Source organism: Ips typographus, linkage group LG2, assembly GCF_016097725.1.
Source record: "Ips typographus isolate SLU linkage group LG2, UJ_Ityp_2.0, whole genome shotgun sequence".
Taxonomy (NCBI): Eukaryota; Metazoa; Arthropoda; class Insecta; order Coleoptera; family Curculionidae; genus Ips; species Ips typographus.
Window position 1 is genome coordinate 22,343,752 of NC_138423.1, and position 14,108 is coordinate 22,357,859.

Sequence of the window (14,108 nt, forward strand, 5' to 3'; positions counted from 1 at the left end):
CCCTGTCACTTTTTGCCATGTAACTCTTTATAGAGGCCCTTAAGGGAAAAAACATTTTAATACAATCTTGTAGAAGATGAAATTTCCTACCAACTTTGTTTAATTGCATTTTTTGGTAGCTTCTTAAATAACGGAGTTAGGTTCAGACGAAATAAAGTTACTTTAAAAAAGTGTGACCGTTTTAAATGTCCAAATATTATATGAAGAAAGTCCATGAAATTTAACCAGACTAGTAATTTAGCCACAGGACTTTGAAAGGGTTGATTTTACAAATCCATTTGAAAGCTGGTTTGAAATGTGTTTATTATAAAGCCTTTGTACAGAGTTATTATCAGTCAACCCATTTAAATCACAGTGGTAGTTAATTAAAGTCACATACAGGGTGGACAAGCTCAAACGATATTCTACCTTTGTGAGGGTTGAACTTTTTTAACTCTTACAGCTTTCAAGATATTTATCTCACACTAAGACCACCTTCTGCCTCAAATTGTTTCACATGTTTATAGAATCAATCAAATCAAAGTTTCGACAACATTTCAAGATACGAAAACTTAAATTTTAGTGATGCATCAAGTTAGTAGACTATTCTGGTTTTCTCCATTATTCTAGAAACTGTTCTCTACGAAGTGCGCGGTTATATCGTAAAGCAAACAAAAACTCGCTTCGCAAATAGTCGAAACTAATTTAAAGTATCTTCATTCCAGAAATGAACGGGAAATTAAAGTTCATCTACGAACAATGTGTTTATTTCGAAGTGAATAAACCGCCTCTAACAGGCTGAATCTATTGTTTCGATTTATGGAAGGAGTGTCAGTGTATTAACGCTGAGAGTGGGATATTTCTGATGTTCATACATGACTAGGTTTGCGATAAGCTAAATTTACCGGAAAGCGATAATACACGGTGGCAGCAGCTCAAATACCTGTTTAATTAAACATCGTCAGAGCTTACCTCAATTTATTTGCAAATTTATTTTAAATTATTAACCCTACACTACAGTATTAATTTGGCTTTTAAATATCCTGCTATTTTCTAAATAATATATTTTTTTGTTTCAGAATTTGAAAAACCAGATAATGACAACGAATCTATGGGTGGAGCAGGTAAGTTTATTTTCCTTAAAACATAAGACTTCTTCTCCTTTGTGTTTTGCCAATATCGACTTTTCAAATGAGTTTTTTATTATTAATACAATATAAAAAAAACCTTAATGAATTATCATGTAGACAATTCTCAATTTACATAACTTTTAGCTAGTGTAAATAGAGCAAACATTTTGCTCATTAAGTTTGGGATAGGCAAAGTCGCAAAATCTCATTAAAATTGTACGCACTGCTCATTTTCTCTGTCCCAGTTTCAATTAAAAATACAATCCTCACACGTTTGTTAAGTACGAACCATAATTGTTTGTACAGTTACCTCGCACTTAGTGCCTTTTGTAGTAAACTGCAAAAAGGGGCACATCCATTACACTCAATGTGTCTATTGAGCACGGTTCAATAATATTTTTGAATTTCAAATAAAAGTCGACAACGTGTTTATGTCAGTTACTTTACATAAAAGTAATAAATAACGTTGATATTTGGTACATTGTTGCAGGGTTCGGTTTAAAATAATATTACTTTTTGCGTTTGAAATGAAAAAAGTTTTGTTTCATGTTTATTTTAATAGTGACTCTTTGTCAGTAGTAACTTGGTCAATTTTTGTTATGAATCATTATTATTGTCAGTTGTTATGTTACATTAAGGGTTTTTGGTTTTTGGATCACACTTATTAAGATCACTGATCTAAGATTTTGAAAAATATTCCAAAATTTGATTGGTAACGTTCGAAACTGATTCAATCAGATGCTCTAATCTTATTAACTCTGCCTCCTTTGTAAGTGGATAATTTATTAATCAGCTGATATCATCTAGTCAAATACTCGAATTTTTAGTTATTGCCAAAGACCTCTAAATACTACTAAAAACTTTCTGAAGTTCCAGAGCTCTTTACACCTGTCTTAAACCTTCCCAGAGTTATTTTAAATTGTCAGATGCCTCTAGAACCATCTTGAAAGTGCCTAAGACTTGCTTGATTAAAATTGCCAAAATCCTCTAGGGCACAAGTGTCATGGACCTCTAAATGCTATTGAGAACCTTCTAAAAGTGCCAGAGGGATCTAAAACTGTCTTAAACCTTCCCAGAATTGTTTTAAAATGCCATATTCCTCTTAAACTATATTGAAAGTTTCATAGACCTCTAAATGCTATTGAGAACCTTATAAAAAGTGCCAGAGGCCTCTAAAATTATCTTATCTTCCCAGACATGTTTTAAATTGTTAGAGTCCTCTAGGACCGTTTTGCATGTGCCAATAACCTCTAAATGCTACTGAATACTTTATGAAAAGTTTCAGAATCTTTTACAACTGTCTTTAAACCTTTCCAGAGTTGTTTCAAATTGTCAGAGGCCTCTAGGACCATTTTGAAAGTTTTGTAGACCTCCAACTACTGTTCAGAATCTTCTAACCAGTTCCAGAGCCCTCTACCACTGTCGTAAACCTTTCCAGACTTGTTATAAATTATTAGAGTCCTCTAGGAGTGTTGTGATATACCAAAGGCCCCTAAATGCTACTGAAAAATTTCTGAACAGTTCCAGAGCTCTCTACAACTGTCTTAAACCTTCTCAGAGTTGTTTTAAATTGTCAGATGCCTCTAGAACCATTTTGAAAGTGCCTAAGACTTGCTTGATTAAAATTGCCAAAATCCTCTAGGGCACAAGTGTCATGGACCTCTAAATGCTACTGAAAACCTTCTAAAAAGTGCCAGATGCCTCTAAAACTGTCTTAAACCTTCCCAGAATTGTTTAAAAATGCCAGATTCCTCTAAAACTATATTGAAAGTTTCATAGACCTCTAAATGCTATTGAGAACCTTATAAAAAGTGCCAGAGACCTCTAAAATTATCTTAAATCTTCCCAGACTTGTTTTAAATTGTTAGAGTCCTCTAGAACCGTTTTGCATGTGCCAAATACCTCTAAATCCTACTGAATACTTTATGAAAAGTTCCAGAATCTTCTACAACTGTCTTTAAACCTTTCCAGAGTTGTTTCAAATTGTCAGAGGCCTCTGGGACCATTTTGAAAGTTTTGTAGACCTCCAAATGCTGTTCAGAATCCTTTAACCAGTTCCAGAGCCCTCTACCACTGTCTTAAACCTTTCCAGACTTCTTTTAAATTATTAGAGTCCTCTAGGAGTGTTGTGAATATACCAAAGCCCCTAAATGCTACTGAAAAATTTCTGAAAAGTTCCAGAGCTCTCTACAACTGTCTTAAACCTTCGCAGAGTTGTTTTAAATTGTCAGATGCCTCTAGAACCATTTTGAAAGTGCCTAAGACTTGCTTGATTAAAATTGCCAAAATCCTCTAGGGCACAAGTGTCATAGACCTCTAAATGCTACTGAAACCTTCTAAAAAGTACCAGAGGCCTCTAAAACTGTCTTAAACCTTCCCAGAACTTTTTTAAAATGCCAGAAAGTTTCATAAACCTCTAAATGCTATTGAGAACCTTCTAAAAGGTTCCTAACCTAACCTAACCTTCCCAGAGTTTTTTTAAGTTGTCAGAAGCCTCTGCAAGTGTTTTACACCTTCTAGAGTTGTTTAAATGTTGGTATATAAACATTGCTTGGGTGCTCATATAAAATATAATTTATGACAGACAGACAGACTGACACATGTCACTCAAGTTTTATTCATCTTTGTCGGGGGCATTGATTTCCAATGGTTCTCTCTCATGATCATTAAGTTCCTATACGTACAATTTTGAACTTTCTATACTATAAATTCCTCTTAGCCTGTGTCAAAATCCAAAATTATGTCTTTGAAGCCACAGATTAATATGAGTTCTGTTTAAGATTTGATAGAAATTAGACTAAAAATTCTCATGGAAACTAAAAACTGAACTGACAGATAAATGGGGCAAATTGAAAATGCATGCAGAAGAAGTTTACAAGCTTCTATACAAAAGTCCTAACATGCTTATAAAACAGCTTCCTTACTTGACAAAATGTAAAATCGATACTCATTAGCCTTGGAATGCGTCGTTTCATCTCCTGGTGTATTACAACGCCAGTCAGGATTACATCCCAACTTTTTTGGTTGCTGTGTTGTTTCTAACATGTCGCCGAACAAATTGAACTACACAACTCACAAGAAAACGTGCACTGAATATGGGATACCATAATTGAATACACGTATTCAACAATCTTATCTTTAGGTTTTCTATTTAAATTAAAGTGTCTATTCTAAGCTGAAATAATTGAATTTTATACAGACACAGTTGTTTACAGTATTCTTATTTTCAGTCCTGGTATGACTACAAACTACGATGGGAACCAAAAGAATATGGAGGTGTTCATATGCTCCATGTTCCTTCCGATCACATTTGGCGGCCGGACATCGTACTTTACAATAAGTAAGTAGTCCCAAACATTTATTTATTTGTAATTTTTAATAAATTTATTGTATTTCACCTTTAATAACCAGGCAGTGTGTTCATAATATTCTCTCGATGAGAAGATTTCTTTTATTTTCAGTCAGCTCTTCGTCGCTTTTCATGACGCAGCGAATATTACCATCTCACCCAATTGTAATGCGCTCTCTTAAGGTTTAATTCACGCTTAGCTATTCACTTAGCTCTTCTCGTCTTTGCGACAGGTATTTGAAATGCTGCGATATTGAATTGAGCTTAAATACAAAACGGAATATTTAGTCACGCTATGTGGAAATACACAGCTAAAAAAACTGACAAAAATGTCATTGTTAAATATCAATAAATATAAAGGTAAATTAGCTAAAAATAATAGCTATTTATGTAACCAGTTACGAAAAGTTTGATTTTGTGTAACGAATGAATGTTTGTAGGGCGAGCGCAGCGAGGTCCTACAATTTGAATGAGTTACATAATAAGACATTTTCAAAACGTGTTGCATACATATTTTTTTCTAATTTTGACCAAAAAGCTGTGAAAACTATCTTTTAAGTGATTTAACACAAATATTCACTTTCATAGCACCTTGTATAAACAGTGACAACGACATGTTATGATGGATGTCGCCCATATGTTTCTACGGAAATGCATAAAAACAGGGAGTGATGAAATGAACTTTTCATAACTAGTTACATAAAGTGATACTTTTCGTAACTAGTTACTAAAAGTAAAACGTTTTGTCACTCTAATCAGTTTTGAAAAGTGTCACTTTATATGCCAAAATTAGAAAAATTAAAAAAATGCTAAAATTTAACAGTGATTAAACACCACCTACCTTTTTCGAATACGTTTTTTTGAAGAACATTTGATATTAAACGAAACGGGATTTAGACACATATAAAATTTAAGCTATTTTCTTCAATATTAACAATTAATAAATCACTATAACGTAGTTTCCATTAAAAAATTACATAAATTAAAATATTATGACGTCTGATTGTCAATCTGAAATGTAAACAAAAATATACATGGCTGAACGAAAATCTGTCGTCTGCTGGGGTGAGTTCAATATTATCATTAATTTCATCACGTTTAGTTTAGTATTTGTGTTCTAACTAAGGTGTTTTCTTGTTAATAAACTAAAATGTGAGTTTTCAGGAAATAATCTTGACATATACCCCTCGACGTTCACGTTTTATCACGTAAAATGTGCATTGGTAGGTTTTTTGCAAAATTTTTCTTTTAGGCAAATGGTTTCGACTAAATAATTCTTTGGAAAAAATCCTTCGACCTGCGGTCTCAGGATTTTATCGTCGAATTATTTAGTCTCAATCATTTTCCAAGCAAAATTTTGCAAAAAATCACCTATGCACAGTTTACCCGACAAAACTTGAACGTCTCGGGATATAACCTATGATTAAACAGTTTTTTATCTTAGATAATTAAAAAAAAGTATACAAAAGATTGAAAATAAAATATAAATTTTTGTTTGGCCTTAACTGATGTTCAGTACTAATTCTGGGAAGAAACCAATTCGTTAGGTAACCTCTCATAAAACTCCCAACGTAAGAATGATGAATGGTTGTCAACTGGTAGACATTGATGCCTGAGGTTGATTAATTATCTTGGCGAAATATCAGATAAAGTTTCTATTTTGGCTTTTTCTGCTAAACAAGTTTCTATGGGTACCGTTATATGGGATCCCTTACTGGACAAAGAGGTCGTAATACTGGAATTTCGTTGAGTCATTGTGAATTAATTTTTTCCGGGAGAACTGTATATCTGAAAATTAATTGGTACAAAGGAATATCTTTATTGAACCCTCCAAATATTTTGCCGTATGCGACCGTTGAAAAATGCAGTAGGTCATTAGTGCATGCGAAAAGTGTATATTTTTCTGTAAAACAGCGGTTTTTGCGGTATGAATATTAAAAATTCCTGGGAAAGCAAGAGCCAAATATGATTTCGTATGCGAATTTTGAATAGGGCTTTTAATTTATGTATGGAGCCGCAATTTTGAAAGCCTTTCGTTGTCGTGTTACTGTTCTGTACCTATTATTTGCTATTTCCATTATGTCGTTTAAAGCGACGATTAGGTTGAGCTATTACTAGCGTCGTGAAAAAGCTACATTAGTCTTTAATGGCTAGTTAAGTGAATCATAATAGATTTTTCTAGTCACGTTTTTAATTTCGACGCACATTTACCTAGAAAAGTACAGTAGTTACACTAAAAAGAACACACCAATTATGTGTAACTTTTTTTAGTTTTTGCTAATTTTAAAACCTTAGAATTTTCATGCAGAATATAATTACATAACGACAAAATGTTTTTTTTATGGGAATATGTTGAGAAAACTTAAAATTGCAACATTTAGTTAAAAATAACAAATTTATTCGAGGCATACTACATGATTGGATGATATACATAAAATGGAAAAGAAGTTTAATATAATGATGCAATAAAGACGGCTACAACTTTCCATAATATGTATATAACAGAGAAAAGGTAAGTGTTGGTTTAGCCCTACGTTTTATGTCCAATAAAACCTTATTACCAATGCAATGCATAAAACTTCGTTTTATGTCATGTCTTATTCTAAACGGTATAGTAAAAGTTTATTTTAAAAATAACAAGTTGTGAATTTATGACTCGTGTAACTTATTCTGTTAGTAGTAAAATGGCGTATTCAAAAAGTACTGTTCTACTCAAGTTTTGACTTAAAACAGCTGTAAACTGGATAAGTATATCTCACACAAATTAAGTACATAAAACAAAACTTTGTTCAATGCAACTTTCTAAAAATTTATTAATCTTAAGGTTTTATTGCCGTTCTATGACAAACTTGATAGAAACTGTCTGAAACTGTCAAAAGTCGATGACAAAAATATAGACCACACCTGATAAACATGAAATCAAAATTTAAAATAAAACGACTTAACCTAACCTAATAAAAAAACACAATTTGAACTATTTTTTTTGTAATCTGCCCATTTTTTTGTTTTCCGAATATAAGAGAAGTTTTCTTAGATGGGTATAGTCAAATTTTCATATTTTGGCTGCTAAAATGAAAAAAAAAAACCTAAAATCACATATGTTCCGGGAATTTATTTCATCTTTTTTGTTTTGTCTTTGTTCTACTTTTTTATTTTTAATGGCGTCGTATTGCTTGTTGAAAAGTCCTTTGATTGTTTGTCACGTGACACCGGTTCGTGTTTTAAATATGTTGATCATATGACACATTGTCAAATTACGAACGTGCAGCCTTGAACTTAAACTTACTTATTTAAATTACATACTTTAATGACGTCAGTTTTTCCTCTCGCTCAGTTTACATGTAATAGGAAAGGAACGACATATGACGTATGACTGCCACTAGTCCTGGGACGGACTGTATTTTGGCAATCTTTTCTCGTAAACTTTTTATACAGGTGTGGTAAATCCAAAAGCGACCATAGGAAAACCGTGTAACGGACAGAGAAACGTAGGTAATTGCATGCGCGGGAGAAAGACAGAAAACGAAGGAAATATCAAGTAGGCCATATTTTTAGCGCGCTGTTGCCAAACGCGGTAAGTAAGTTTGTCGAGGGTATTGAATACTTACGGCGTTTGGCAACAGCGCGCTAAAAATATGGCCTACTTGATATTTTTTTCGTTTTCTGTCTTTCTCCCGCGTATGCAATTACCTACGTTTCTCTGTCCGTTACACGGTTTTCCTATGGTCGCTTTTGGATTTACCACATCTGTATACCTTTTTTTCGATTTTCTTCAGTTTCTTGTTGTTTTTGTCTACTTTAATTCTTTTTTTTAGTTTAAAAGTTTTCCTCGTACTGTCTTTTTTTTAACGTTTCTGTTATTGCTAGATATATACAAGCTTTCTCCTAATATTGTTTTGTACATTTTCTTGAAAATGTGCGTTTTTTGTATTACACTGTAAAAATTGTTCACATATAGCTGATATGCAAAATTTAAGAATTTTACAAAAAAAATAACAATCGTTTAGACACAGAAGATATGATCACAAATAAGAAAAAATATTAAGAATTTTTTTGTTTACCTTGCCTTTATCTTTTCTTGTTTTTATTAATATTTTTATTCCTTAGTTAATTTTATATACTGGTTTATTTTACTTCTTCTCTTTCTCTTAGTTTTCTAAATACGAGTAAAGTTTTTTTATGCAAACCTGGTAAAGTTTTTCACATTTTTGTTGCTAAAACGTAACCCTCTATTATGACGTTTATTTCATTTTCTCACTTCTTCCTTTCATATGGTTCATATAATTTTTGTCTTTGTTTTACTAACTGATGTTTTGTTATGTAGGTTTTGACATAATTTTTCATTTGTGTTATTCCGTATTTTATACTTTTTACTGTTTTCCTTATTTTCTGTGTCTAACGTTTGTTACTTTTATTGTAAAATTGCATTGGAAATATAACCCCTTGTTATGGTTTTCATCATTATTTTTTTACATTTAGCCTTTTCTTTGTTATTTAAAAATTAGTAATTTTTAATTTTAAGTCTTCTGTTTTTTCTTTGTATTAACCACTCTCTAACTAATAAAGTAGACGAGTTTGAAATTCTGTCATTTTCTTTTCGCACTTTATAATATTAATAAATAATCACTATGGCATTTACAGTATTTACACATACTCTATCCCAAGATAACAAATAAAGTTTTCGGAAAGATACAGACAATACAATTTTCTAATAATAATTTAACTTCAGTTGCAGTGGCCATAAATTTACGTACAAATAATTATCGAACAAAATGGTGGTTAGTTATAGTTTCAGCTTTACTTTATATGCATTAAAACTTTATAACCAATCTAATGCTGAAAATTCAAGTGTTAACGAAACGACTGAACAGGAAGTTTATGCATTTTGGACTAGGAATATGAATCAATTATAACTTAATAAAAGAAGTGCCATTTAATTAACAAGGAAATTTCTCCCTTGTGATAATCACATTAATCATGTAAGGGAATTTTCAGTTGTAAAGTTTCAGATAATTTTCGTTTGTATACTAAACCTGTCATTTACATATTATATGGCAATCTTGTATACGTAAGTGAAACAAAATCTTCCGTATCAAAGGTAATCCTAAAATCTTATCCTGGCACTAGATGCGGTTTATAGCATCATCAATTTTATGGATACAAAAGGTCCAGAGAAAACGTTAACTGCCAGATTTACTTCGCAATGAATATAGTAAGGTCTTTCAGACAATGTATCGAACTATTTCGCGAAACTGCTTCGATTTATTCGGTTGTAGAAAGTCGTTGGCAACGAAAGTAGCACGAGGGAAAAATTTTAAATTAGGTTTTAAATCAGGAAAAGTTGTTGATGTGCAGTTTGTGCCATCTTGCAACGAATCTTATAGTTTGCTGTGTAATGCCACCTGGACATAAATTAATCGGACAGTGTTTGTCCCACAGAGGACAAGGGTTAAGTGAAATAATAGTCACGTTGTTTTACGTCGCCTTTACGGTGTCTAATTAGTTCCCTGGTGGTAGTGGTAAATACTAGTTTATCCTGCTATTAACTATGGCTTCTATAGAGATAGATTATGCCAAAGCCAGAGTTCATACCGGTTCCCCATCGTGCTATGAATATAAATATCCGGCAAGAACTTAATGGACTTTCTCCACTTTTCCTATTTAACAGGCAAAAAACACAAAAAACCAATATCTTGGCAACTCCTTCGAGACGTAAAAGAAGATAAGGCCGCCCAGTATAAAAACTGGCCGCGACAAAGAACAGATAACCGTAAAAATGGTGGCTCATTCCCCAAATGTGACTTTCTTTGAGTAATTTGAATATATGGATAAGTGCCCATCTTTCTGTCACTTTACGCCCTTTCTCTAGATGCCGAGAGAAAATTTTTATGTACTTTCATGTCAGTTGACGGAGAAGAAGGTTTTTGGATGTGGGTTGTCATTAGGTTAATGCAATGAAACAGGATATTTGGGGTTATGGCCAAAAAGGGATGAATGGCATCTGTTTTATTTTTATGTCAATATTTTCCCATATACGAGGTATTTTATCATACAAGGGTCAACTTATACTACCAAATCAAATTCATTTTTTTTCAGCTGTACAGGGTGTTCAGATATGATTATAATACATTACATTACTATAATAAGATATTTCTATTGTGGTTGAAGTGTTTTTCTGTAGTACTGTATTGAAATTTATATCTCGAACCGTGGATAATCATTATTTTATTCAATTGCTTCAAAAAGAAACAGTAATGGTGGATTAGACCGACGCACAGCGGGTCATTGGGCAATTATTCTATGCTAATAATGACTTAGTATTAGTTATAGAAGATGTCCAGGAAGCACATGATCAAGAGTACTGTGACATTCTTTAAATTAAAAGATGACGATTTGACGTAAACATCATTGAGTAAAACTATCTGGTTCCGTTTCGGTTAAGTAGTCAAAAACCTTCCAAAATAGTCTATAAGCTTCCAAATGCTGCTAAAACAGCCTAGATGCTTTGAAAAACTCTTAGAACAGTCTACAAGCTTCCAAATACTCTTCAACTACTCTAGAAGCCCTCAAAAGGTTTCAAAATAGTCTAAAAGCTTCCGTATGTGTCTAGAGCGGTTTAAAGCTTCCAACAATTCCACAAAAATCGTTTGAGTTTCCAAATGCCTCTAAAGCAGTCCAAAACATTCAATATACTCTTCAAACTCTCAAAAAATCTTCCAAATGTTCCTCAAATAGTCTAAAAAGATTTCAAAACAGACTCTAGAAGTTTCCAAATGCTCTCGAATCAGCTAAGAAGCTTTCAAAACAGTCTAAAAACATCCATGTGATTCTAGAGCAGTTTGAAAACTTTGAACAGCTTCCAAATGCTCTTCATCTAGTCTAAAAGATTCTTATTTTCCTAAAGTAGTTTACAAGCTTCTAAAACGGTCTAAGAGTTTACAAATGCTTCTAAAGCAGTCCAAAACATGCTCTTCAACTATGCTAGAAGCTTTCAAAATATTCTAAAAACATCGGTATGATTCTAGAGTAGTTTAAAAACTTTCAACAGTTTCTAGAACCGTCTAAGATTTTCAAATGTTTCTAAAGCAGTTCAAAATCTTGAATTTGCTCTGCCAACTGTCCAAAAGTTGTTGAAATAATCTAAAAAGATTTCAAAACCTCCCAAGACAGTGTCTAGAAGTTTCCAAATTCTCTCTAATCAGCTAAGAAGCTTTCAAAACTTTGAACTGCTTCCAAATGCTCTTCAACTAGTCTAAAAGATTCTTATTCTCCTAGAGTAGTTTACAAGCTTCTAAAAATTTCTAGAAGAGTCAAAGAGTTTACAAATGCTTCTAAAGCAGTCCAAAACATGCTCTTCAACTATGTTAGAAGCTTTCAAAACATTCTAAAAACATCGGTATGATTCTAATGTAGTTTAAAAACTTTCAACAGCTTCTAGAACCGTCTAAGATTTTCAAATGTTTCTAAAGCAGTCCAAAATCTTGAGTATTCTCTACCAACTGTCCAAAAGTTTCTGAAATAGTCTAAAAAGATTTCAAAACCTCCCAAGACAGTGTCTAGAAGTTTCCAAATGCTCTCGAATGAGCTAAGAAGCTTTCAAAACTTTGAACTGCTTCCAAATGCTCTTCATCTAGTCTAAAAGATTCTTATTCTCCTAGAGTAGTTTACAAGCTTCTAAAAATTTCTAGAACGGTCTAAGAGTTTACAAATGCTTCTAAAGCAGTCCAAAACATGATCTTCAACTATGCTAGAAGCTTTCAAAACATTCTAAAACATCGGTATGATTCTAGAGCAGTTTAAAAACTTTCAACAGTTTCTAGAACCGTCTAAGATTTTCAAATGTTTCTAAAGCAGTCCAAAATCTTGAATTTGCTCTGGCAACTGTCCAAAAGTTGTTGAAATAATCTAAGAAGATTTAAAAATTTTCCAAGACAGTGTCTAGAAGTTTCCAAATGCTCTCGAATCAGCTAAGAAGCTTTCAAAACTTTGAACTGCTTCCAAATGCTCTTCATCTAGTCTAAAAGATTCTTATTCTCCTAGAGTAGTTTACAAGCTTCTAAAAATTGCTAGAACGGTCTAAGAGCTTACAAATGCTTCTAAAGCAGTCCAAAACATGATCTTCAACTATGCTAGAAGCTTTCAAAACATTCTAAAAACATCGGTATGATTCTAGAGCAGTTTAAAAACTTTCAACAGTTTCTAGAACCGTCTAAAATTTTCAAATGTTTCTAAAGCAGTCCAAAATCTTGAATTTGCTCTGGCAACTGTCCAAAACTTGTTGAAATAATCTAAAAAGATTTCAAAACCTCCCAAGACAGTGTCTAGAAGTTTCCAAATGCTCTCGAATCAGCTAAGAAGCTTTCAAAACTTTGAACTGCTTCCAAATGCTCTTCATCTAGTCTAAAAGATTCTTATTTTCCTAAAGTAGTTTACAAGCTTCTAAAAATTTCTAAAACGGTCTAAGAGTTTACAAATGCTTCTAAAGCAGTCCAAAACATCCTCTTCAACTATGCTAGAAGCTTTCAAAATATTCTAAAAACATCGGTATGATTCTAGAGCAGTTTAAAAACTTTCAACAGTTTCTAGAACCGTCTAAGATTTTCAAATGTTTCTAAAGCAGTTCAAAATCTTGAATTTGCTCTGGCAACTGTCCAAAACTTGTTGAAATAATCTAAAAAGATTTCAAAACCTCCCAAGACAGTGTCTAGAAGTTTCCAAATGCTCTCGAATCAGCTAAGAAGCTTTCAAAACTTTGAACTGCTTCCAAATGCTCTTCATCTAGTCTAAAAGATTCTTATTCTCCTAGAGTAGTTTACAAGCTTCTAAAAATTTCTAGAACGGTCTAAGAGTTTACAAAAGCAGTCCAAAACATGCTCTTCAACTATGTTAGAAGCTTTCAAAACATTCTAAAAACATCGGTATGATTCTAGAGTAGTTTAAAAACTTTCAACAGTTTCTAGAACCGTCTAAGATTTTCAAATGTTTCTAAAGCAGTTCAAAATCTTGAATTTGCTCTGCCAACTGTCCAAAAGTTGTTGAAATAATCTAAAAAGATTTCAAAACCTCCCAAGACAGTGTCTAGAAGTTTCCAAATGCTCTTGAAACAGCTAAAAAACACAGTCTAAAAGCTTGCAAATGCTGTTGAACTAGTCTAGAAGCTTTCAAAACAGTCTGAATATATCCGTATGATTCTAGAGATGTTTAAAAAAGTCTAAGGTTTTCAAATGCCTCTAAAGCAGTTTAAAACCTTTAATATGATCTTAAAACTGTCGAAAAACATTCCAGATGTTATTTAAGTAGTCTAAAAAGATTTTCAAAACACTTTAGAAACTCAAAAATGCTTCTAAAGCAGTCGAAAGCCTTCGAAAGCAATCTAGAAGCTTCTAAAGGGTTTTATAACAACCTAGAGGGTTTTTTTCAAGTCTAAAAAATTCTAGATCCGTATAAAAGTTTCCATATACCTGTAAAGCAGTCAAGAATGTTCAATATGCTCTTTAACCAGTTTCAAAAGATTCTAAAACACTATAGAAATTCCAAAATGCTTATTCAGCAGTTGAACGCTTTCAAAAGGAGTTTAATTATAGTTGTATATTATAACCTAAAAGAGTTATAAATAACAATTTCTTTAAATTTATTTTTCAAAAATTAAA

The 14,108-nt window shown here is 32.5% G+C and overlaps 1 protein-coding gene across 2 annotated transcripts in view; it reads left to right on the top strand.

The window, feature by feature from the left end:
* Positions 1-14,108, top strand: part of nAChRalpha4 (nicotinic acetylcholine receptor alpha4) — a 118,546-nt gene that overhangs the window by 34,063 nt on the left and 70,375 nt on the right. For both annotated transcript variants that reach the window (XM_081973804.1, XM_081973803.1), the window contains exons 2-3: positions 1,059-1,103; positions 4,340-4,449. In XM_081973804.1, the coding sequence (XP_081829930.1) occupies positions 1,059-1,103; positions 4,340-4,449 (155 nt within the window). The remainder of the gene's footprint in view (positions 1-1,058; positions 1,104-4,339; positions 4,450-14,108) is intronic.